The following is a 27163-nucleotide window of genomic DNA, read 5'->3' on the forward strand; positions in this document are numbered from 1 at the left end:
ATTTTTCTCAGATGTTACTATGGAATACTGAAGTATAATTACAAGCATTTCATAATTACAAGCATTTCAATTACAAGCATTTTCATTACAAGTGTCAAAGGCTTTTATTGACAATTACATGAAGTTGATTGCAGAGTCAATATTTTTCAAGACCTCTGCAACCCACCCTGGCATGCTGTCAATTAACTTCTGGGCCACATCCTGACCGATGGCTGCCCATTCTTGCATAATCAATGCTTTGAGTTTGTCAGAATTTGTGGGTTTTTGTTTGTCCACCCACCTCTTGAGGATTGACCACAAGTACTCAATGGGATTAAGGTCTGGGGAGTTTCCTGGTCATGGACCCAAAATATCGATGTTTTGTTCCCCGAGCCACTTAGTTATCACTTTTGCCTTACGGCAAGGTGCTCCATCATGCTGGAAAAGGCATTGTTCGTCACCAAACTGTTCCTGGATGGTTGGGAGAAGTTGCTCTCGGAGGATGTGTTGGTACCATTCTTTATTCATGGCTGTGTTCTTAGGCAAAATTTTGAGTGAGCCCACTCCCTTGACTGAGAAGCAACCCCACATGAATGGATGCTTTACTGTTGGCATGACACAGGACTGATGGTAGCGCTCACCTTGTCTTCTCTGGACAAGCTTTTTTCCGGATGCCCCAAACAATCGGAAAGGGGATTCATCAGAGAAAATGACTTTACCCCAGTTCTCAGGAGTCCAATCCCTGTATCTTTTGCAGAATATCAAGACTGTCCCTGATATTTTTCCCGGAGAGAAGTGGCTTCTTTGCTGCCCTTCTTGACACCAGGCCATCCTTCAAAAGTCTTCGCCTCACTGTGCGTGCAGATGCACTCACACTTGCCTGCTGCCATTTCTGAGCAAGCGCTGTACTGGTGGTGCCCCGGTCCCGTAGCTGAATCAACTTTAGGAGATGGTCCTGGTGCTTGCTGGACTTTCTTGGGCGCCCTGAAGCCTTCTTCACAACAATTGAACCTCTCTCCTTGAAGTTCTTGATGATATGATAAATGGTTGATTTAGGTGCAATCTTACTGGCAGCAATATCCTTGCCTGTGAAGCCCTTTTTGTGCAAAGCAATGATGGCGGCACGTGTTTCCTTGCAGGTAACCATGGTCGACAGAGGAAGAACAATGATTCCAAGCACCACCCTCCTTTTGAAGCTTCCAGTCTTTTATTTGAACTCAATCAGCATGACAGAGTGATCTCCAGCCTTGTCCTCGTCAACACTCACATCTGTGTTAACGAGATAATCACTGATATGATGTCAGCTGGTCCTTTTGTGGCAGGGCTGAAATGCAGTGGAAATGTTTTTTTTGGGATTCAGTTCATGGCAAAGAGGGACTTTGCAATTAATTGCAATTCATCTGATCACTCTTCATAACATTCTGGAATATATGCAAATTGCTATCATACAAACTGAGGCAGCAGACTTTGTGAAAATTAATATTTGTGTCATTCTCAAAACTTTTGGCCATGACTGTATATTGTAAATACACTTGATTGTAAAACATGTTATATTTTGGTTTTGTCCATCGTGGGTTATCTGTATTTCTGTACCCCCTATTGTTCTCTCTTGCCTGACCTTCAACTAGCAAGGTATGTTGTCCTTGGCTCTGCAATTTTTAAATATAAAACCGTGGTAATGTTACACAATGTGCTGTTATGCAACCATAAGTTTTGTTACAATGTGGACAATATAAATATTTATGTTAACAAATTTTAAGGAGCTCGCTAACTAGGGTACTATTGTAACTTGTGGGTACTTGGGACAGTGTTTGAGTTTCCATGTGCTTGCGCAGGTGCCTGAGAGCTGTGACTGCGCTAAGGACTAACATATTGTGCGTTGTCTCTTCATATGTCTTTTATTTTTTCTGAATTATGTTGTATATCATTTTACTTGTATTGTGTGCTGTTGTGCACTGAATGTGTGCACGCAGCACCTGTTATTTATTTTTGGTTCTCTCTTGCCTGACCTTCAGCTAGCGAGGTGCCTGAGAGCTGTGACCGCGCCATGCGCTAACATATCGTGCGATGTCTCTAAGTGCGCAGGGCAAATAAAAATCCAACAAGCAGACCTCCAGTTGTGGCAGTGTCCTCATTAAATTACACAACACAGAATGAACCACGCTTCAATTTAAGTTCATTAACATTTCTGTAAATGGGTAGAAATGTGTTGTAATCTAACACAGTCATTCCTGTAGTGGTAGGTAGGCTACAGGACCTTTAATAGATATCACAAATGTTTCTTCACTTGAGACTGATTTAGAAAGGGAGTCTCTGGATTACACCCGAACTACACCACGTGTAACAACACTGCCCCAACCCTCCAGGATTCCAAGACCCAAAACAGAACCATGTGAGGCCATGTTTGGCTGAGGAAACACTATGAACATTGATATGAAATATGGCAAGCCCTTTTACTGTCTAGCATGTTTCCCAGACCGCCTCCTAAAGAACAGGCCGTTCAAGACCAACCAGAAAGTCGAGCCTGAATCCCCCTCAAGTTTTCCCATGGTGAGACTGCATGAAACCAAGCCATTGTTGTGTGTCTGTGTGTACTGGTTAATTATTTATAGCTAGACCTTCATTGGGAAATCTAATCTGCAGGGTACATGAGGTTACGCTCCCCAGTTTCCGTGTTGTTGTGGGTTTGTATGTATTTACGTGTGTATTTCAGGAAATGGTTTCCTGAAGTCCAAAGCAGCTGATTGGTCGGCCCCATCGACAATTGGAGCTCTGACAATTGGAGCTCTGACCCTGCCCTCTCGTCAGGGGATACAGCTGTCTGCAATTACCGACTCCTTCTGCAGCTTTAAAAGACAGTGTTCCTTTGTTAGGCAAGAGAGTTTCTTGGTATGTCCTGTGTTTTGTTGTTGGTCTGTATAAATGGTGTAAAGTATTTAGTAGATGGTCCTGCAGATGTATTTCAAAAGGACTGTTTTTGATTATTGAAATTGTTTGCATTACGTTAGTAATTCTGTTTTTTCCCAGGGGGGAAGAGGAAGGCACCTTGGGAGTTCTTACGCAAGAGACCTGTGGGCAGACATATACCCGTAGTATGTACTCAGTCTATGCACACTATGTAAGACCTGGGTGGACCATCCCCTGTATTTTGGTTAGCGTGCCAGGTGGCGCAAAGAACGGGTGAGTAGTTCAGGTAGGAGAGGAGGTTCTTTAACTTTTACTTTCTTTGTTTCATTCTGTCCAGCTCCTTTTCCCCCACCTTACTGTGTTAAGGAAATAAATTCCCTGTTAATGGTTAACTTCTCTGCCTCTGTCATACCTTACCTGCACCTACAATCACATACCTCTTTCACTTCACGGGAGTTGAGTGTAGCAGGGGGTTGCGTTCCCTCCAAGAGGTGTGCATAACACATGAGCAGGTATCCATGTTCTCTAAAGTTAAAAGTGACTTTGCTGAAGTGGGTCAGATAGGCTGTGACATGCAATGGGCACTGCTGCAGTGAAATAGTTAATGTCATGCACATAAGGGGCACGTGCCCTCTGATTTGTCCTGTTTTTTTCTGTAATACTACTAGCTGCTTGGCAAGTTTATGAAGTTGGCTTTAGCTATCCCAGATAGGTACCTAACCTCATAACTCGCTACCAAGAAGCCATTTCAGGCTCAGTCACTTTAGAGTAGCTAGCTTTGTTTATCTTAGCTGGCATGCCTGCTGGCAAGGTTGGTAGACTTTAGAAAAGCAAGCATAAACTAAGTGTACTGAATGACACACTCCTTTCAATATTTTACACCGATTTTAGCAGAGATGCAGAAAAGCATTGTTTCTTTAAAAGAACCACTAGTCAGGAGGATTAAAAACAGCTCAAGTATGCTTAGACATGCAGAAAAATAAACACTTTTTTTTTACAAATCATTAAGCATGAATATTGTGGCTTTGGATTGCAGGGAAAGACTGTTTTCATTTTGGAAATATTCTCCAATTTAACGGGGGGCCTTTCTCCAGACACCCCCTCAGCCATCCTCACCTTGTACCCCTGTTTAGACTCCAAATCAAATTTGATTGGTCATATACACATACAGATCAGATATTATTGTGGGTGTAGCACACAGATGCTGCTGTCCCAGGTTTAGGTCAATGATTTACCAGTGCTGTAGAGACTGTTCCCCCAACCATTAAATATCTGTTAACAAACTAGTATAGATGGGAAAAGGATGTGAGTTTTTAAAATAAATATTTTACTAATATTCCAGTTGGGTAACATTCTTAGGCTAGTATTAAATCAATTGCAGATACGGCTTTGACATATGGGCAGACACACCGTGCATGCTTTCCTCTGCTGGGGCACGGCTGGGCCTCAGTTGGGGAGCTGCCACCGCTGGGCCTGCTCTCCTCCCCCGGCCCTGGACATGGGGGGCCTCATGGCCCACCTGAACCTGCCTCTCAAACCTGTGACCTGTGCCCTGATGTTGCAAGGGAGGTTATTGGGGAGCCGGACATCTGCCCACCCTCTTGACTCTGCAGGTCACACAATATTTGAAATCTCCCTCAAGCATTGGCAGATAGCAACATCTTATACTTGTCGCCAAACCCACTGGCTACAGGTTATCTACAAGTCTGCTAGGTAAAGCCCCGCCTTATCTCAGCTCACTGGTCACCATAGCAGCACCCACTCGTAGCACGCGCTCCAGCGGGTATATCTCACTGGTCACCCCCAAAGCCAATTCCTCCTTTGGTCGTCTTTCCTTCCAGTTCTCTGCTGCCCATGACTGGAATGACTTGCAAAAATCTCTGAAGCTCCCTCACTAGCTTTAAGCACCAGCTGTCAGAGCAGTTTACAGATCACTGCACCTGTACTTAGCCTTTCTGTAAACAGCCCATCGATCTACCTACCTCATCCCCATACTGGTATTTATTTATTTTGCTCCTTTGCATCCCAGTATCTCTACCTGCACATTCATTTTCTGCCGATCTACCATTCCAGTGTTTTAATTGCTATGATTGTAATTACTTTGCCACCATGGCCTATTTATTTCCTCACCTCATTTGCACTCACTGTATATAGACTTTTTGTTTTCTTTTGTTCTACTGTATTATTGACTGTATTCCATGTTTAACTCTGTATGTGTCAAATTGCTATGCTTTATCTTGGCCAGGTCGCCGTTGCAAATGAGAACTTGTTCTCAACTAGCCTACCTGGTTAAATAAAGGTGAAATAAAAAATAAAATCAAAATCAAAGAAGTCTTTGTTTTCACTATGTTCCCAGGATCTGCAGACCTTCAGTAATATGAAGAACAGTAGCTCTCTTTATATCAATATAAATACTGCATATAATAAAGGACTGTTTAGCATAAAAAAAACATTAGATAAATGGGTAATTGTGAATATGTACCATCCAGAACTCCAAAAGAATGCAGTCTGAGTGAGATTATTTTTTTTGATGGGACATGCTGAACACTAGAGACCTGTCTGTTTAAAACATGTCACAACTCGAGGCAAGTTCATGCATTTTGTTCCCATATCACAAAGTGCTGCTCTGTCTTATATAGGGTTATAGGATGAGATCATTCACACAATGTAAATACTGTAGATCCTTATTTTGGGGGTCTGCTGCTCAGCCCACCTAATTAAACTAGCCACTGCATGTTGTGCTCAAAGTCTATCTTACAGTACACAGTTGATAATTAACTTTTTTTATAGACTGACCAACATTAAATGTTAATCGTTAAAATTCCTGCAGTCTCCACTAGGGCCTGCTGGGTTCTTTACTACTTGGGTTCCATCAATTCGGTGCCTTTTGAGAAGTGTATCTTAAAAAAATACACATATATATATACAGTGGGGCAAAAAAGTATTTAGTCAGCCACCAATTGTGCAAGTTCTCCCACTTAAAGATGAGAGGCCTGTAATTTTCATCATAGGTACACTTCAACTATGAAGAATTTTTTCCCCTGAAAATCACATTGTAGGATTTTTAATGAATTTATTTGCAAATTATGGTGGAAAATAAGTATTTGGTCAATAACAAAAGATTATCTCAATACCTTTATGTACCCTTTGTTGGCAATGGCAGAGGTCAAATGTTTTCTGTAAGTCTTCAAGGTTTTCACACACTGTTACTGGTATTTTTGCCCATTCCTCCATGCAGATCTCCTCTAGAGCAGTGATGTTTTGGGGTTGTTGCTGGGCAACAGACTTTCAACTCCAAAGATTTTCTATGGGGTTGAGATCTGGAGACTGGCTAGGCCACTCCAGGACCTTGAAATGCTTCTTAGGAAGCCACTCCTTTGTTGCCCGGGCGGTGTGGGATCATTGTCATGCTGAAAGACCCAGCCACGTTTCATCTTCAATGCCCTTGCTGATGGAAGGAGGTTTTCACTCAAAATCTCACGATACATGGCCCCATTCATTCTTTCATTTACACGGATCATTCGTCCTGGTCCCTTTGCAGAAAAACAACCCCGAAGCATGAATTTTCCACCCCCATGCTTCACAGTAGGTATGGTGTTCTTTGGATGCAACTCAGCATTCTTTGTCCTCCAAACACGACGAGTTGAGTTTTTACCAAAAAGTTCTATTTTGGTTTCATCTCACCACATCCCAATCTTCTTCTGGATCATCCAAATGCTCTCCAGCAAACTTCAGATGGGCCTGGACATGTACTGGCTTAAGCAGGGGGACACGTCTGGCACTGCAGGATTTGAGTCCCTGGCGGCGTAGTGTGTTACTGATGGTAGGCTTTGCTACTTTGGTCCCAGCTCTCTGCAGGTCACTCACTCGGTCCCCTCGTGTGGTTCTGGGATTTTTGCTCACCGTTCTTGTGATCATTTTGACCCCACGGGGTGAGATTAAATCAAATCAAATGTATTTATATAGTCCTTCGTACATCAGCTGATATCTCAAAGTGCTGTACAGAAACCCAGCCTCAAACCCCAAACAGCAGGCAATGCAGGTGTAGAAGCACGCCGATCTTGCGTGGAGCCCCAGATCGAGGGAGATTATCAGTGGTCTTGTATGTCTTTCATTTCCTAATAATTGCTCCCACAGTTGATTTCTTCAAACCAAGCTGCTTACCTATTGCAGATTCAGTCTTCCCAGCCTGGTGCAGGTCTACAATTTTGTTTCTGGTGTCCTTTGACAGCTCTTTGGTCTTGGCCATAGTGGAGTTTGGAGTGTGACTGTTTGAGGTTGTGGACAGGTGTATTTTATACTGATAACAAGTTCAAACAGGTGCCATTAATACAGGTAACGAGTGGAGGACAGAGGAGCCTCTTAAAGAAGAAGTTACAGGTCTGTGAGAGCCAGAAATCTTGCTTGTTTGTAGGTGACATCTCAAGAGGTTAAATAAAACAAAAGGACTATAGTAAGTACCTAATAAGTGTACCAGTTTTACGCTTGACCCGCTCAGTTTTCCACCCAAAAACACCAGATAATTGTAAAATGAAGTACAACCAGCTCACCTGCTTTTACACCATGATTTGACTATAGATGTTCAATGTTTCTTTTGAAAAAAACGATTTCTAAATCTGTATTTATAGTAAAAAAAGAGTGAAGTTCATCTACCAGGGTTCTTAAAATGAGGGACAGACAGATAAATCATTAATCACATGAAATGAATAACCTTCAAAAATGAATTTGTCAAAACAACAAAAATAACTAGGGCTTTACAATGATGGTGAAAACTTGGAGAAATGTTCATTAAGTAGGGAAAAATCTTCCTAGAAGCACGGAGGGACATGTCAATTGCTGAATTTGAGCACTTTACCAAGTCTTTATTCATATAAAACATTTGATTTATTGAATTATCCACGTGGTCTATATTAAAAGGCACTTCATTTAATATAACAGGCTTCAATATTGGTTCACAATTTCTATTTAAAATATTAAAGGGGCGTAAAAGGGACTCTTTTAGTGAAATGGTTGACTGATGTAATCTGTTCTGCATTACTGGGGCTGGGCTGTCCTGGAATACAGGATGTTCATTTCCTAAAGAATTTATTGTTGAGTTTTTTTTTGAAGGGGATCAGTGATTAACATCGCTTGAATACTGTTTGGGAAGCTGCACTTTTTCTCTACAGAATATTCTAAATCTGTTCCCTACGGTAAGGTTAATAACTTTGGTGGAAATCTTTACACCAACAGCATGTTTGTCTTGTGTTCCTTTGAACTCTTTTCTTAGACCATACGGTATCAGCAACACTTCTGAACTGGAAGCTGTTAACGTCCAGACTTTAGGACCATTGCTATTACCACTCTCAGGCTACAAACAGCTTGTTTGATGGATTGGCTTTACAATTAGCATACCATTCACTAAAACTTAGCATGTTGTTCTTTGTGTTGATTTTTGTGTTGCCTTGAATATATTCAGTAGTGGTCAAGTATAACATGGATAATTTGTAGTATACCTACAGGGAATGATGGAAGTTTTTATTTTAGATCTAGCAACATCAACATTATTTACTGATCAACTGGAATGAAGGAGCATTTATGTACTTTTACCTTTTTAAATGTACTTTTAGTGCCGTTTAAGACGAGGGAGGACAATCTTTTTTTCATGAGCATGGCATTATTTCTATTACAGCATATTGGATGACTGTCATTCATATTCAATTCACCCAGTTCAATGTAACAGCAATAGGTTTGGTCTACTACATGATACTCAAATTTTCTCTATATCCACCATGAGGTTGCTACAACCTAGAATATGAATGAACGTTTACAATGTAGGTGCATCTAGCTGATATAGGATATAATCAATAGTCCAACAGTTGCAAAAGAAAGTTTCTATTGGACAAATTCATGTTTATCCCCGTTTTGTTTCCGTTTGCTTTCATTTAAGAAATGTTTTTCAACAGAATAGGCGGAATGAATACACCCCTGATCCTGCGTTAACACAGCACTTTGTATTCATTCTCGCATCTATGCGCTCTCCTCCTCTCTCCTTTCCCTTCTGTTAGAGGCTGCGTCTTTCGAATCCGGTATCAGGAAGAATAAAAGTCAGAATCTGTCGTTAATTATCTTTAATTAAATTCAAGCAATAAATGGCAAATGCAATTTTTCGTATATACGGGTTCACTATAACACCACGCAGGGTAGAACAGAGAACTGACAGGATGTAAGTTAACAGCTGTTCTTATACTGTGGTAGACATACAGTGGGGAGAACAAGTATTTGATACACTGCAGAGTTTGCAGGTTTTCCTACTTACAAAGCATTTAGAGGTCTGTAATTGTTATCATAGGTACACTTCAACTGTGAGAGACGGAATCTAAAACAAAAATCCAGAAAATCACATTGTATGATTTTTAAGTAATTAATTTGCATTTTATTGCATGACATAAGTATTTGACACATCAGAAAAGCAGAACTTAATATTTGGTACAGAAACCTTTCTTTGCAATTACAGAGATCATACTTTTCCTGTAGTTCTTGACCAGGTTTGCACACACTGCAGCAGGGATTTTGGCCCACTCCTATATACAGAATCTTCAGGTTTCGGCGCTGTCGCTGGGCAATACGGACATGCAGCTCCCTCCAAAGATTTTCTATTGGGTTCAGGTCTGGAGAATGGCTAGGTCACTCCAGGACCTTGAGAGGCTTCTTACGGAGCCACTCCTTAGTTGCCCTGGCTGTGTGTTTCAGGTCGTTGTCATACTGGAAGACCCAGCCATGACCCATCTTCAATGCTCTTACTGAGGGAACAAGGTTGTTGGCCAAGATCTCGCGATATATAACCCCATCCATCCTTCCCTCAATACAGTGCAGTCGTCCTGTCCCCTTTGCAGAAAAGCATCCCCAAAGAATGATGTTTCCACCTCCATGCTTCACGGTTGGGACGGTGTTCTTGGGTTTGTACTCATCCTTATTCTTCCTCCAAACACGGCGAGTGGAGTTTAGACCAAAAAACTCAAATTTTGTCTCATCAGACCACATGACCTTCTCCCATTCATCCTCTGGATCATCCAGATGGTCATTGGCAAACGTCAGACAGGCCTGGACATGCGCTGGCTTGAGCAGGGGGACCTTGCGTGTGCTGCAGGATTTTAATCCATGATGGCGTACTGTGTTACTAATGGTTTTCTTTGAGACTGTGGTCCCAGCTTTCTTCAGGTCATTGACCAGGTCCTGTCGTGTAGTTCTATGCTGATCTCTCACCTTCCTCATGATCATTGATGCCCCAGACCGAGCGTGATTGACCGTCATCTTGAACTTCATCCATTTTCTAATAATTGCGCCAACAGTTGTTGCCTTCTCACCAAGCTGCTTGTCTATTGTCCTGTAGCCCATCCCAGCCCTGTGCAGGTCTACAATTTTATCCCTGATGTCCTTACACAGTTGTCTGGTCTTGGCCATTGTGGAGAGGTTGGAGTCTGTTTGATAGAGTGTGTGGACAGGTGTATTTTATACAGGTAACGAGTTCAAACAGGTGCAGTTAATAAAGGTAATAAGTGGAGAACAGGAGGGCTTCTTAAACCTTTAAGTCTTTACTGAAGACTCATCTCTTGAGTGGGTCATATGATTGAGTGTCGTCTGGCCCAGGAGTGTGAAGGTGAACGGAAAGGCACTGGAGCACCGAACCGCCCTTGCTGTCTCTGCCTGGCCGGTTCCCCTCTTTCCACTGGGATTCTCTGCCTCTAACCATATTACAGGGGCTGAGTCACTGGCTTACTAGGGCTCTTTCATACCGTCCCTAGGAGGGGTGCGTCATTTGAATGAGTTGAGTCACTGATGTGATCTTCTTGTCTGGGTTGGCACCCCCCCTTGGGTTGTGCCGTGGCGGAGATCTTTGTGGGCTATACTCGGCCTTGTCTCAGGATGGTAAGTTGGTGGTTGAAGATATCCCTCTAGTGGTGTGGGGGCTGTGCTTTGGCAAAGTGGGTGGGGTTATATCCTTCCTGTTTGGCCCTGTCCGTGGGTGTCATCGGATGGGGCCACAGTGTCTCCTGACCCCTCCTGTCTCAGCCTCCAGTATTTTTGTTATATCTGGAGTACTTCTCCTGTCCTATCCGGTGTCCTGTGTGAATTTAAGTATGCTCTCTCTAATTCTCTCTTTCTTTCTCTCGGAGGACCTGAGCCCTAGGACCATGCCTCAGGACTATCGGGCATGATGACTCCTTGCTGTCCCCAGTCCACCTGGCCATGCTGCTGCTCCAGTTTCAACTGTTCTGCCTGTGATTATTATTATTTGACCATGCTGGTCATTTATGAACATTTGAACATCTTGGCCATGTTCTGTTATAATCTCCACCCGGCACAGCCAGAAGAGGACTGGCCACCCCACATAGCCTGGTTCCTCTCTAGGTTTCTTCCTACGTTTTGGCCTTTCTAGGGAATTTTCCTAGCCACCGTGCTTCTACACCTGCATTGCTTGCTGTTTGGGGTTTTAGGCTGGGTTTCTGTACAGCACTTTGAGATATCAGCTGATGTACGAAGGGCTATACAAATAAATTTGATTTGATTTAAAGAAAAACTAACAGGTCTGTGAGAGCCGGAATTCTTACTGGTTGGTAGGTGATCAAATTCTTATGTCATGCAATAAATTACAAATTAATTACTTAAAAATCATACAATGTGATTTTCTGGATTTTTGTTTTAGATTCCGTCTCTCACAGTTGAAGTATACATATGATAAAAATGACAGACCTCTACATGCTTTGTAAGTAGGAAAACCTGCAAAGTCGGCAGTGTATCAAATACTTGTTCTCCCCACTGTAGTTCCAACCTGTCTGTTGGCCTATCATAGTAGAGGCTGAGCGTGTTTTAGCCTTGCTCAGTCTATCCCAGTTTGCTCAGGCTAGTCCCAGCCTCTTGGCGCTTCTTGGAGTCCACCCTCTGTCGATGTATAGATTCTTACTGTTCTGGTATCACACCCTAGTTATAACAGTTGCTCAGTTCCTGCACACACACACACACACAAAGACAAAGACAAAGCAGCTGTTGTTCAAACAATTCAATCTTACGTAATATGGTAGCGGGTTATTGTTATGCACTTGAGTGAAGACCCAAAAGCGGTTTAACAGAAACAGAGTTCTTTAATGAGAAAACAGGAAAGGCATAGATCCTCTTCAGACGTTGACAATGGCACAATAGACTACCCGCAGAGAGGGCGACAAATGAAACATAAAGTCCCTCTGATGAATAGCAAGAGAGTCCCCTTCTTAGCAGCTGAGGAGAATAGCTGGGTAGCGGCGACAGGCTGCAGGTCGCTCTGGGTAGGCGCGGGTCATAGAGGAACGGTGGTACCTGATCACACGTAGCATCAGATGAACTGGACACAGTGCAAACGAAAGACAGTTAGTAGTGTACAGGATGCACCTGCCAGGCAGACTCCGACAGGATAGGACAAGGAGGAAGCAAACGAGACGATAGCTTGCTTCTGGCATGAGAAACACAAACGAGAATCTGACACCGAAAGTAGCAGGAACAGAGAGAGAAATAGAGACCTAATCAGAGGGAAAAAAGGGAACAGGTGGGGAAAGGGTGAACGAGGTAGTTAGGGGAGATGAGGAACAGCTGGAGAAGGAGAGAAAGAGAAGGTAACCTAATAAGACCAGCAGAGAGAGACAGAGTGAAGAGAAAGGACAGGAACAGACATAATAAGACATGACAGTTATAGAGCATCGTTATAAATACTCACAATTTGCTTGTGGACTTCAATGCATAACACATCAGCCGTATGTGACCAGATGAAAAAACCTTTCCAAGCCAAACAGCTACACACAGCCTACATCGTTGTCACCATATTAGCTAATTTAGCTTCAGAGTGAGCATAGCTAATAGAACTATTGCGTTAGTAAACCCGCTACAATCATGCATTAACATTACAGTGTACAGTCAGTAGGCAGTTACATCAATAGGCCCGGTGGCAATAAATTAGTCAAATCAAAAGCTTACCTTGACTTGGAAGAGTTCCAATGTTGTGTTGTGTAGTCATAGCCAGCTGCCTAACATAGTAAGTGAAAAAACTGTTCAACTATTGTCTTTCTCTCTCTTTGAATCAACTACTCAGCACATTTTATGCAGTGCTAGCTAGCTGTACCCCATGCTTTCAGTACTAGAGGAATTCTCCGATCATTTGATTGGGTGGACAACATGTCAGTTCATGCTGCAAGAGCTCTGATAGGTTGGAGGACATCCTCCGGAAGTTGTCATAATTACTGTGTAAGTCTATGGAAGGGGGTGAGAACCATGAGCCTCCTAGGTTTTGTATTGAAGTCAACGTACCCAGAGGACGGAAGCTAGCTGTCCTCCAGCTACACCATGGTGCTACCCTACAGAGTGCTGTTGAGGCTACTATAGACCTTTGCAAAATTGTTTGTTTTAATCTATTATTTGGTGACGTGATTATATTTAGTATAGTTTTATCTAAAAATGAGAACTTTTTAAATGTTTAAAAATGTATATTTTTATGAAATTCACTGAGGAGGATGGTCCTACTCTTCCTCCTATGAGGAGCCTCCACTGATGTAAATGCAGTCATTGAATACAGGACCTGTTCTGACAGAATCATTGCATTCCTTTTTTCTTAGGGTAAAAAACAACTGAAATCATGGTTCCCCCAATCAACTCATCTGACTATGATGACTACAATGATTCAGTGGTGATACCATCTCAGTCCCCAGTCATCTATGAGATGTATCAGATGAGGACTGGCTTGAGATTAATGTATGTGTCGGTCTACTCAGCCAACCTTCTATTGGGTCTACTGCTCAACGCTGCCGTCATCTTCATGATTGTCTGGAAATACAGGTCCAAGAAGAAACTGAGTCGACGGACGTTGATCATTGGCTTGGCTGCCACCCACCTCATCTTCTGCCTCTTCACTCCACTTTACTTGATCACAGCCTGGAACTACTTCTCCTGGACATTTGGGAAGGTTGTCTGCAAGTTGGGGTCCTTCGTGATGTTTATGAACATGTTCTCTGCCTCAGTGATGATCACTTTCTGGAATGTGCGCTGGTGTGTCCCCAGATGTTTTGAACATCACATGTCCAGCAGCATGGTTCTGCTGTCCTGGTTCACTGGGGCCATACTAAGCACCCCCTCTTTACTGTCCAGGGAGGTTCAGTATACTGCCGATGGACACGTCTGCCTTGACAACTATGATTCTACTGAACAACGCCAGATCTCTAAAGAGGGTAAGGAGAGAATAATGGCTGTGGTGAGCTGTCGCTTAATTTTCGGGCTGCTGCTCCCTTTGGGTGTGACATGTGTCAGCCGTTGCTGCAATAACAGCAGGGGAAATAACCAAGTGAAGTCATTGGTTATTCAACCTGTGACTATTGCCCATTTCCTATGCTGGGCTCCTGTCCTCTGTCTATCTATGCTGCAAATCGCAATGGGGATAGACAACAAATGGTTCAGATACGTATTGCCCACAGCCACTGCCCTGTCAGTCTTAAACAGCTGCATCTATCCTATCATCTGCATCTGGCAAGGAAATAAAGAACTTAAGCATAACTTTCGCTCACAGCCTGAAGAGACCCCTCAGACAGAGGACAAAGGAGAGGAGGGCCATGAGAGGACTTGCCTGGATAGGGAGGACAATGTCCTTGAACAGTAATGGGAATACAACATACTTTCCCAGCTTGAAATATACTTGTAAATGTCATATACAATATTTTGGTCTATAATTTTTATGAATTGTATACTCACAGTATGCACAGTATAATTACACAAATCCCTCTTGATCAAGGTAACAAATCAAGGTAACAAATGTCTTCTTTTTTAAACCTGTATTTCTTTTCTTTTCAAATGCTTATTAAATAAAGATTTGATGAAATATATAACCATTAACATTTCTGAAAATATTTATTTTGAATTAAATGTTACAATATGCGATAGGAAAAATGTCCCTTGCAAGAAAGTGTCATTTTTATTTTCACATGTTAAAAATCCCATTTTCACACAAAATCACATTTTCACATGTGAAATAACCTTTTCACAGGTGAAATAGCATTTTCACATGTTGAGCTGAAAAGTGGTCAGTTTTTATATTTACAGTATGTTAATTACGTACAGTATGTTCACATGTTAACACCACCTTTCCATGTGAGGAGAACACATAATTTTTTTTAATCACAGGAAAATCTTATTTCCAGTTTCACATGTGAAACACTTTAACATTTGAAAACTTTCACATGTTCAATTGCATTTTCAGATGTAAAAAACATTAACGTGAAAATCAAACTTTCACATATGGAATAGCAAGTTCACATGTGCACTTCAAAAAATATTTAGGCTGCTGTTAAGTTTTGCTTTATAATAGTGTGTTAACATTACACCAGGGGTTGACAACTACATTCACCTGCGAGCTGATTTTTGTCGGAGCGAATGGTCGGGGAGGCGGCACCCAATTCGAATAATTTGTACACTGCAATTTCTCCACAACCTAACCCAAAAACTGATTGTATTTGAAAATAACATACATTTCATTCCTTGGTTACATTGCTACATGATCACATATGTCAGTTTTTTTTAATTTGTGGGAATACTTGGGAACATACAAAAAAATCACTTGCCCAAGGACTGCCTGTTGTCAACACTAATAATCTTAAAAGAAATCCTGCTATGCCTTCCTTTGAACCATCAAACAGGCAGTGTCAATACAGGACTAAGATTGAATCATACTACACCTCTCTGACACTTGTCGGATGTGGCATGGCTTGCAAACTATTACTACAAAGGGAAACACAGCTGCGAGCTGCCCAGTGATGTGAGCCTACCAGACGTGCTAAATGCCTTATGCTCGCTTCGGGGCAAGTAACACTGAAGCATGCATGAGAGCACCAGCTGTTCCGGACAACTGTGTGATCATGCTCTCCGTAGCCGATGTGAGCAAGACCTTTAAACAGGTCAACATTCACAGGTCCGCATGGCCAGATGCATTACCAGGACATGTATTGAGAGCATGCGCTGACCAACTGGTAAGTGTCTTCAATGGCATTTTCAACCTCTCCCTGACCGAGTCTGTAACACCTACATGTTTCAAGCAGACCACCATAGTCCTTGTGCCCAAGAAAGCAAAGGTAACCTGCCTCAATGACTACCATCCCGTAGCACTGACGTCGGTAGCCATGAAGTGCTTTGAAAGGCTGGTCATGGCTCACATCAACACCATCATCCCGGAGACCCTAGACTCACTCCAATTCGCATTCCACTCCAACAGATCCACAGACGACGCAATCCTAATCGCACTCCACACTGCCCTTTCCCACCTTGACAAAAGGAACACCTATGTGAGACGCTGTTCATTGACTACAGTGCAGCGTTCAACACCATAGTGCCCACAAAACTCATCACTAAGCTAAGGACCCTGGGACTAAACACCTCCCTCTACAACTGGATCCTGGACTTTCTGACGGGCTGCCCCCAAGTGGTAAGAGTAGGAAACGACACATCTGCCACACTGATCCTCAACACGGGGGCTCCTCAGGGGTGTGTGCTTAGTCCCCTACTGTACTCCCTGTTCACCCACGACTGTGTGGCCAAGCACGTCTTCAACACCATCATTAAGTTTGCTGTTGACACAACAGTGGTAGGCCTGATCACCGACCACGAAGTGATGTCCTATAGGGAGGAGGTCAGAGATCTAGGAGTGTGGTACCAGGACAACAACTTCTCCCTCAATGTGAGCAAGACCAAGGAGATGATCGTGGACTACAGAAAAAGGAGGGCCGAACATGCTCATACAAATCGCCAGGTCTGTAGTGGAGCGGGTTGAGAGTTTCAAGTTCCTTGTTGTCCACATTACCAACAAGCTATCATGGTCCAAATACACCAAGACAGTCGTGAAGAGGGCCCCCTCAGGAGCCTGAAAAGATTTGGCATGGGTCCCCATGGGTCAAAAAGCTCAACAGCCTCCCAGGTGGCGCAGTGGTCTCAGGCACTGCATTGCAGTGTTAGGAGTGCTAGCTGTGCCACCAGAGACTGGGTTCGAGTCCAGGCTCTGTCGCAGCCGGCCGCGACCGGGAGGTCCGTGGGGCGACGCACAATTGGCCTAGCGTCGTCCGGGTTAGAGAGGGTTTGGCCAGTAGGGGTATCCTTTTCTCATTGCGCACTAGCAACTACTGTGGCGGGCCGGGCCGAGTGCACGCTAACCAGGTTGCCAGGTGCACAGTGTTTCCTCTGACACATTGGTGCGGCTGGCTTCCGGGTTGGATGCGCGCCTTGTTAAGAAGCAGTGTGGCTTGGTTGGGTTGTGTTTCTGGAGAACGCATGGCTTTCGACCTTCGTCTCTCCCGAGCCCGTACGGGAGTTGTAGCGATTAGACAAGATAGTAACTATTTACTCAATAAAAGTATGAAATTGGAGAAAAGGGGGTAAAATTAAAAAACATATATTTTTTTTAAAGTTCAACAGTTGCACCATCGAGAGCATCCTAACCGGTTGCATCACCACCTGGTATGGCAAATGCTCCGCATCCGACCGTTAGGCGCTAACAATTGGATACAAAAAGGCTCCTTAACAGCCTCTACCCCAAAGCCATGAGACTGCTGAACAATTAATCAAATGGCCATCCAAACTATTTACATTGACACCCCCCGTTTTATATTACACTGCTGCCACTCACTGTTTTTATCTATGCATAGTCACTTTACCCCTACCTACATGTTCAAATTACCTCGAGTAACCTGTACCCCTGCACAGTGACTCGGCACCGGTGTACCCTGTATATAGCCTCTGGAATAGTTTTTTTATTGTGTTGTCTTTTTATTTATTACTTTAGTTTATTTAGTAAATATTGTCTAAACTCTATTGAACTGCATTGTTGGTTAAGGGTTTGTAAGTAAGCATTTCACAGTAAGGTCTACACCTGTTGTATTCGGCTCGTGACAAATAACATTTGTTTTGTATCATGTAGTGGCATAAAACTAGAGCTGTTACATTGAGCTTGGTGAATAGAATATGAATGATAGTCATCCAATATACTGTAACAGAAATAAGGCCATGCAAAAAATAAAAATAATCTTCCATCTTAAACGGCACCAACCGCCACTGTTTGTTCCCTAGTCAATACATGCATTCTGTGTCTGTTCAATCCCTCTCTGTAAAGTGCTGCACCATTGGATTGAGGGGCTGGGCAATGTTTCAGAGTTGAATAAAACGCAGTTATTCTACTCACTGTAAATACTTTTATCCGTAAAAAATGATTAACCTGACAATAATAACGTGAGGGTTTAATTGTGTAATGCACAGGCCATGTTATGATGATGGTTCAAGATAATCGATAATTGTTATGAAGGAAACATTTTTAAGTATGAAATGACCAATTAAAATTAAACCTGAGACAACTTGATCAAGCTTATGAACATGTAAAACTGCATAATGATGTCATATTAACGTGCAGAAACACTGCATGCACCGATTCACACACATTGACACACACTGTCCTCCATTCACACACACGCACACACACACGCACACACGCACACACACACAGGGAAGAAGTTAACAAGTCAGGAACAGCAACCGTGTGCTATTGGCTTGGATTCCAGGATGTGGTCCTCTTGCCTCCTTTTATTGAGTGACCTCTGTTTCTAAGGTTGATCAAATAGCTTAACATGCTATTTCAAATGTCTTGTTCTGTGTAACAAGGGGTGTGTGCTGCCCAGTTGACATTTAACTCAATATTGTTATTCTATTCATGTTGTTCCCACAGAGTTGTCCATTCTGAGTTAACCTAGAACCATGACCCCCGACTTGGCCTATTTTAACACTGACCAGCTGCTTTTGGACCTGCAACCCCCCACTAGTCAAGCTCCTGTATCTTTCAAGCCCTTCTTGAGTTGTTTGAACGAACTACTGACTCAGCCAAGGACCGATAGCAGCATTTCCCAAACTCGGTCCTAGGGACCCCAAGGGGTGAACTTTTTAGGGTTTTGCTCTAGCACGACTACACAGCTGATTCAAATAATCAACTCATAATCAACCACTTGGGGTCCCCAGATTCTAGTTTTGGAAACGCTGAACTAAAGAATATGATAAAATGTCAGTAGTGTGGTTTAGCATGTAACTTTAAGGGATTGTTTACTCATGGTGTAAAGGGTGGGCACAGTCAGACAGGATGGATTTCCCACTGTCATGACCAAACACCACTTTACCCTTAATGGCATTTCTCATTTAAATACAGGGAAGAGGAAGGAGTAGGCTAGTCTGTCTGGACTGGTATCATTGTGCTTGGTTGTCATAACATGGTGATGATGACGTTGCTGATGATAATTTTGATCAGCATATTTTTTGTCATGATATTGACGTGATGATTCAAGTATGTACACAGTGCACCTGTTATGTAACACCACGAGTAAAAAAATTGCTATACATTTGTATTGATGCTAATGTTGATCATCAGTATTGTGCATATTTACACTGATGGCTGTCAGCCCATGACTGATGCATTAGCCTATTGTTATTTAGTATCATTATGCATGTGAATTTTATGTTTGTTATTGTAACCGATGTGAAATGGCTAGCTAGTTAGCGATTGTGCGCGCTAATAGCGCTTCAATCGGTGACGTCACTCGCTCTGAGACCCTGAAGTAGTTGTTCCCCTTGCTCTGCAAGGGCCGCGGCTTTTGTGGTGTGATTGGTAACGATGCTTCGAGGGTGGCTGTTGTCGATGTGTGCAGGGGGTGAGGAGAGGGATGGAAGCTATACTGTTACATTGGTGCCGTGACTCGGTTCACTGGTTGCTGTGGAAAAGGAGGCCAAAAGGGGGATGAGTATAACCGATGTGAAATGGTTAGCGGTGGTGCGCTAACCATTTCACCCGTGTTTGATCCTGGGCTGTATCACAACCAACCGTGATCGGGAGTCCCATAGGACGGAGCATGTCGTCCGGGTGAGGGGAGGGTTTGGCCACGGGAGCTTTACTTGGCTCATCGCACTCTAGCGACTCCTTGTGGTGGGCCGGGTGCCTGTAGGCTGACTTCGGTCGTCAGTTGAACGGTGTTTCCTCCAACACATTGGTGCGGCTGGCTTCCGGGTTAAGCAGGCGGGTATTAAGAAGTGTTGTTTGGCGGCTCGTGTTTCGGAGGACTCATGACTCAACCTTCGAGCCCTGAGCACGTTGGGGAGTTGCAGCGATGAGACAAGATTGAAATTGGGGAGACAAAAATGCAATAATACCCCCCAAAATTAAAATAGTCAAGAATACAACTATATTGTCCATGTATTACTGAGAACAAATAAATATGTATCCCCCCTCTCAGACAGCACACAGAAAACTTGTTTTGAAATGTTCCACAGGAGCATTTACAATATATTTTGAATAAATATATTGACATATTGATTCAAGTTTGAAGTCTATCAGTTGAAAGTATTGGGCTTATCGCCATGATTAGCAAAATCCCATACCACAATCAGACTGTACTATCTCCTAAAAAGAGGCACTTGAACGATACACTGACATTTTAAAACACAGAAGGGAGCCAGGTATCACTGTTTTCATCTCCATAGGACTTGCTATAGTACTTGACATCAGCCCCCAGCCTACTTGAAAGCTAAAAATGCAAGATCATCTTCTATAAATATGCATATTTGGCTGATTTGGACACAAGTTATACCAAACTTCATGTAAGGTTATGCACCCTCTGTTTGACACCTATTCTAATTCGATGTACACTAATCTTCTAACATTACCATTGGTTGAAGAATTGAATGTGCCAATTTTCAGAATGAATCCAACCGCTGTGTTTGGAAATTAATTACTTTTTGACTTTCCATTTAGAGTATTTCATAAATTGATAAGACAGCAATAGAAGAAAGGATAATTAGCTAAATAATACATCTTCAAATATAAGGAACTGGAACACAAAAGTACTGAATCAACATGGAAGAGGTAAAACACAGAGGACATAGAAGGCATAGTATGTGGATGTGTGCACACGTATTGTGATGGAAGGTGGAGTGTGTGCTTTTGTGTTCGGAAAAGTGTGGAGTTAAGTGAGTGAAAAAGGATACTGGTTGCAAAACCCAGAGCCCATGTGTGTTTGTGAGCAGGGATGATGAGAGAGAGCTTTCAATTTTGTGCAGATATGGGATATACATTGTAAAATAAATTATTAATATTTAGTATTTATTATTATTTATTAACCCAACCCTAGACACCCACCTGAAAGACCCATACACTAAGGAGAAATCCTTGTCTGTTTTATTGGGCTACTGTAAGTAGCCTATACAAAGCCAAATCAGAAAGATGAATGAGACCTACTAAAGCAGCACTGCCCCCTCAAGATTCTGAGCCTGCCTGGCAGGGTTGGTCCTACAAAGCCAAAGCCCCCGGATGGGAGAGTATAATATACAAGTAAATTCTCAAAGCTGCTAATAAAAATCCTTGATGACCTTGTACCTAGCCGGGGGGGATTCCGGTGGGGTGCCCCCACCTAGGCCGTGGCATGGCAGGCAACACTAGCTGCAGTAACCCATGGGGAGGGGGTCACACTCGGACATTCAGAGAAGGGGCATATTATTGTGGCCCTGGTGGCACAACATCATCAAAGGTCTGACTGCACAGAGATGCTTGGGAATATGGTCATAACGGGGGACTGCATGTGGGTGTAGGACGTGACAACGGTTAATAAAATCTCCCCTTTGCTGCTCAATTTTGCATGCCTTCTCATACAGATGCAACTGTATATGCATTTGTAAATTAAGGCCTTTCTTGAGTTGGGCTCTGAGATGGTGCAACTGTTGAGCATCTGAATGTATGTTTGTTTGTGGGGGAAAGGGGTTGTGTGTGTGTGTCTGTGTGTGTGTGTGTGTGTGTGTGTGTGTGTGTGTGTGTGTGTGTGTGTGTGTGTGTGTGTGTGTGTGTGTGTGTGTGTGTGTGTGTGTGTGTGTGTGTGTGTATCCCACAACTGTTGCAAGAGAGTAAATACAGTGCCTTGCGAAAGTATCCGGCCCCCTTGAACTTTGCGACCTTTTGCCACATTTCAGGCTTCAAACATAAAGATATAAAACTGTATTTTTTTGTGAAGAATCAACAACAAGTGGGACACAATCATGAAGTGGAACGACATTTATTGGATATTTCAAACTTTTTTAACAAATCAAAAACTGAAAAATTGGGCGTGCAAAATTATTCAGCCCCCATAAGTTAATACTTTGTAGCGCCACCTTTTGCTGCGATTACAGCTGTAAGTCGCTTGGGGTATGTCTCTATCAGTTTTGCACATTGAGAGACTGAAATTTTTTCCCATTCCTCCTTGCAAAACAGCTCAAGCTCAGTGAGGTTGGATGGAGAGCATTTGTGAACAGCAGTTTTCAGTTCTTTCCACAGATTCTCGATTGGATTCAGGTCTGGACATTGACTTGGCCATTCTAACACATGGATATGTTTATTTTTGAACCATTCCATTGTAGATTTTGCTTTATGTTTTGGATCATTGTCTTGTTGGAAGACAAATCTCCGTCCCAGTCTCAGGTCTTTTGCAGACTCCATCAGGTTTTCTTCCAGAATGGTCCTGTATTTGGCTCCATCCATCTTCCCATCAATTTTAACCATCTTCCCTGTCCCTGCTGAAGAAAAGCAGGCCCAAACCATGATGCTGCCACCACCATGTTTGACAGTGGGGATGGTGTGGTCAGGGTGATGAGCTGTGTTGCTTTTACGCCAAACATAACATTTTGCATTGTTGCCAAAAAGTTCAATTTTGGTTTCATCTGACCAGAGCACCTTCTTCCACATGTTTGGTGTGTCTCCCAGGTGGCTTGTGGCAAACTTTAAACCACATTTTTTTATGGATATCTGAAATGGCTTTCTTCTTGCCACTCTTCCATAAAGGCCAGATTTGTGCAGATTTTGAGTCTCCCACCTCAGCTGTAGATCTCTGCAGTTCATCCAGAGTGATCATGGGCCTCTTGGCTGCATCTCTGATCAGTCTTCTCCTTGTATGAGCTGAAAGTTTAGAGGGACGGCCAGGTCTTGGTAGATTTGCAGTGGTCTGATACTCCTTCCATTTCAATATTATCGCTTGCACAGTGCTCCTTGGGATGTTTAAAGCTTGGGAAATCTTTTTGTATCCAAATCCGGCTTTAAACTTCTTCACAACAGTATCTCGGACCTGCCTGGTGTGTTCCTTGTTCTTCATGATGCTCTCTGCGCTTTTAACCTGTTGAAACTCCCCATCCCGGATCTGGGATCGTGACTAAAGCCTCAGGCTCATTAGCATAACGCAACGTTAACGATTTCTGAAAATCGCAAATAAAATGAAAATAATGCGTCTGCTCTCAAGCTTAGCCTTTTCTTAACAACACTGTCATCTCAGATTTTCAAAATATGCTTTTGAACCATAGAAATTGACTAATTTGTGTAAGAGTATGCTAAGCTAGCTTAGCATTTTGAGTAGCATTTAGCACGCAACATTTTCACAAAAACCAGATAACCAAATAAATAAAATCATTTACCTTTGAAGAGCTTCGGATGTTTTCAATGAGGAGACTCTCAGTTACATACCAAATGCGCAGTTTTTCCTGAAAGCGTCTGTGTGTAGGAGAAATCGTTCCGTTTTGTACATCGCATTTGGCTACCGAAACGAACCGAAAATTCAGTCACCTACAACGTCAAACTTTTTCCGAATTAACTCCATAATATCGACCGAAACATGGCAAACGTTGTTTGGAATCAATCCTCAAGGTGTTTTTTCACATATCTCTTCATTGATATATCGTTCGTGGAAGCTTGCATTCTTCTCTAAATTCCATGGAAAAATACTTGCAGCTGACTTTTGCGCACCAATTTCGGCGCAGGACACCGGGCGGACACCTGGTAAATGTGGTCTCTTATGGTCAATCTTCCAATGATATGCCTACAAATACGTCACAATGCTGCAGACACCTTGGGGAAACGACAGAAAGGGCAGACTTACTCCTCTCGCATTCACAGCCATATAAGGAGACAATGGAAAACAGAGCCTCATAAATCCTGCTCATTTCCTGGATGCCGTCTCATCTTGGTTTTGCCTGAAGCTCACGTTCTAGAGCACGCACAGAAAATATCTTGGTAGTTCTGGACACGTCAGAGTGTTTTCTTTCGAAAGCTATCAATTATACTTATAGTCGAGCATCTTTTTGTGACAAAATATCTTGTTTAAAACGGGAACGTTTTTCATCCAAAAATGAAATAGCGCCCCCATAGCATCAAGAGGTTAACAGACCTCTGAGACTATCACAGTGCAGGTGCATTTATACGGAGACTTGATTACACACAGGTGGATTGTATTTATCATCATTAGTCATTTAGGTCAACATTGGATCATTCAGAGATCCTCACTGAACTTCTGGAGAGAGTTTGCTGCACTGAAAGTAAAGGTGCTGAATAATTTTGCACGCCCAATTTTTCAGTTTTTGATTTGTTAAAAAAGTTTGAAATATCCAATAAATGTCCTTCCACTTCATGATTGTGTCCCACTTGTTGTTGATTCTTCACAAAAAAATACAGTTTTATATCTTTATGTTTGAAGCCTGAAATATGGCAAAAGGTCGCAAAGTTCAAGGGGGCCGAATACTTTCGCAAGGCACTGTATGTTAGGGAAAATATAGGATGAATCACAATAATTGTTTCCTAAAATAATAATTACTTGTCAAAATGTAATTTTTGTAATGGCAATATTGGTAAAAGTAACAATCCATTGCATAAACTGCCTACATTACAACAAATATTAATAGTTAATTATGGAAATTAAGATAAGCAGGATTTTTAAAATATATATTTTTTAATAGCTACAGTGGGGCAAAAAAGTATTTAGTCAGCCACCAATTGTGCAAGTTCTCCCACTTAAAAAGATGAGAGGCCTGTAATTTTCATCATAGGTACACTTCAACTATGACAGACAAAATTAGAAAAGAAATCCAGAAAATCACATTGTAGGATTTTTAATTTATTTATTTGCAAATTATGGTGGAAAATAAGTATTTGGTCACCTACAAAAAAGCAAGATTTTTGGCTCTCACAGACCTGTAACTTCTTCTTTAAGAGGTTCCTCTGTCCTACACTTGTTATCTGTATTAATGGCACTTGAACTTGTTATCAGTATAAAAGACACCTGTCCACAACCTCAAACAGTCACACTCCAAACTCCACTATGGCCAAGACCAAAGAGCTGTCATAGGACACCAGAAACAAAATTGTAGACCTGCACCAGACTGGGAAGACTGAATCTGCATTAGGTAAGCAGCTTGGTTTGAAGAAATCAACTGTGGGAGCAATTATTAGGAAATTAAAGACATACAAGACCACTGATAATCTCCCTCGATCTGGTGCTCCACGCAAGATCTCACCCCGTGGGGTCAAAATGATCACAAGAACGGTGAGCAAACGTTCTTGTTCTATCGATCTTTAAACAACAAGGTAAACCCCTGAGTGAATCTGCTAGGAATACTCAAGCTCCTATTATTGATCAATTCTAAGTATTTTTTAGAACATCAAATCAAAGATATCTTAACACATTCCCCCCAAATTCGAAAATAGAGGCTACTGACCTTGTCGCCGACTGGGAAAAGCAGTGTTGGTTGGATCTAGTCTGTATACCGGCCTGTTATAGAGCCCCAATGTCAGGGGACAGGACTTTGTTTTACGGGACCACGGCCCGCCCGTGCACAGTTCTAGGCTTGTTACCTTCAGATGACAGGGACAGATATTTAGAGCCGGCTCGAAGGACCAAATTGTTAGAGGAATTTAATTCCTATATGTTCATTAACCAATTCAAGTAAAACACTCTGTCCGTTTCTAAGAATTTGTAAGATACTTATTTGCATAAAATGGACAGAGACCAGTCTCAAAAGTAATCAGTAGCGTTTATTTCCGAGAGCTCTGAGCATAATCACATGTACATTAGTTTATATACCACACATTGCGTCACGTCTTACGATAATGTCCCTCGTCCTCCTGGATCATGACAAAGCTGCTTTTCAATTCAATTCCAACACATACACATTGCTTATCTTCTGCTACCATATGTTACACAATGTACTGCACGCCCAACGGTTTCTCAAAGCCCTGGTTGGGGACCAGACATATTTCCTGCTGTTAGTTTCACTGTGATCACGAGTTGTCTGTTGACCCTTCCTCTTGGCCTATGTACCAACATCTTCTTTAACAGACGACAGACCACTTTGTGAATTATAACTCTACGCCAAATGTATACATTATTTAGTCAATATTGATAAAAATCCTTCAACATAAGTCTACAGTTGTAAGGCACTAGTTTTGGGCAGTCTATAGGGATGACCTATGGACTTCTGAGAAGAAAACTGGTGAGTGCTGTAGCTGTACAGTTGAAGGCCTCAAAATAAATGTTCAACTTTACTAAGGCTGGTATTTTGCTCGGACCCTTAATTCTTGTGACTCTCAAACCCGGATCCGGGAGCGTTGTCATCGCCTCAAACTAATTAGCATAATGCAGAGGACATAAATCTTCCTATTCATGAAAATCACAAATGAAATATATTGAGACACAGCTTAGACTTTTGTTAATCACACTGTCATCTCAGATATTCAAAATATGCTTTACAGCCAACGCTAGACAAGCATTTGTGTAAGTTTATCATGGCATAATGCTATGCTAGGCTCTGCTGGCAGCAGGCAACATTTTCACGAAAATAAGAAAAGCAATCAAATTAAATCATTTACCTTTGAAGAAATTTGGATGTTTTCACTCAGGAGACTCCCAGTTAGATAGCAAATTTTCCTTTTTCCCAAAATATTATTTTTGTAGGCGAAATAGCTCCCGTTTGTTCGTCACGTTTGGCTGAGAAATCGACAGGAAAATGCGGGCACTACAACGCCAAACTTTTTTCAAAATTAGCTCCATAATATCGACAGAAACATGGCAAACGTTGTTTAGAATCAATCCTCAAGGTGTTTTTCACATATCTATTCGATAATATATCCGTCGGGACAATTGGTTTATCATAAGAAGCGATTGGAAAAATGGCTACCTCAGTACTTTACGCAAGATTTTCTGCGGGAGCCATCATGTGACCACTTTCTCAATGTGGTCCCTTACGGCTATTCTTCAACATAAATGCGTAAAAAGACATCACAATGCTGTAGACACCTTGGGGAATATGTAGAAAGCGTAAGCTCATTTGTAGCCCATTCACAGCCAAATAAGGACTCATTGGCATGAAGCGGTTTTAAAAAATGCGGCACTTCCTGATTGGATTTTTATCTGGGTTTCGCCGGTAA

General features: G+C 42.3%; 1 protein-coding gene across 2 annotated transcripts; it reads left to right on the forward strand.

Moving 5' to 3' along the window:
- Positions 1-2765: 2765 nt before the first annotated feature.
- On the forward strand, positions 2766-14772 carry LOC135514025 (chemerin-like receptor 1). Of its 2 annotated transcripts, XM_064937156.1 has the most exons (3): positions 2766-2868; positions 3007-3159; positions 13506-14772. In XM_064937156.1, the coding sequence occupies exon 3, from the start codon at positions 13526-13528 to the stop codon at positions 14537-14539; it is 1014 nt and encodes a 337-aa protein (XP_064793228.1). In that variant the 5' UTR covers positions 2766-2868; positions 3007-3159; positions 13506-13525; the 3' UTR covers positions 14540-14772. The 2 variants fall into 2 exon arrangements, with proteins under 2 accessions (XP_064793228.1, XP_064793227.1); XM_064937155.1 differs by lacking the exons at positions 2766-2868; positions 3007-3159 and adding an exon at positions 7963-8078.
- The last annotated feature ends 12391 nt before the right edge of the window (positions 14773-27163 follow it).

The sequence above is a fragment of the Oncorhynchus masou genome, chromosome 25, assembly GCF_036934945.1.
Source record: "Oncorhynchus masou masou isolate Uvic2021 chromosome 25, UVic_Omas_1.1, whole genome shotgun sequence".
NCBI lineage: Eukaryota > Metazoa > Chordata > Actinopteri > Salmoniformes > Salmonidae > Oncorhynchus > Oncorhynchus masou.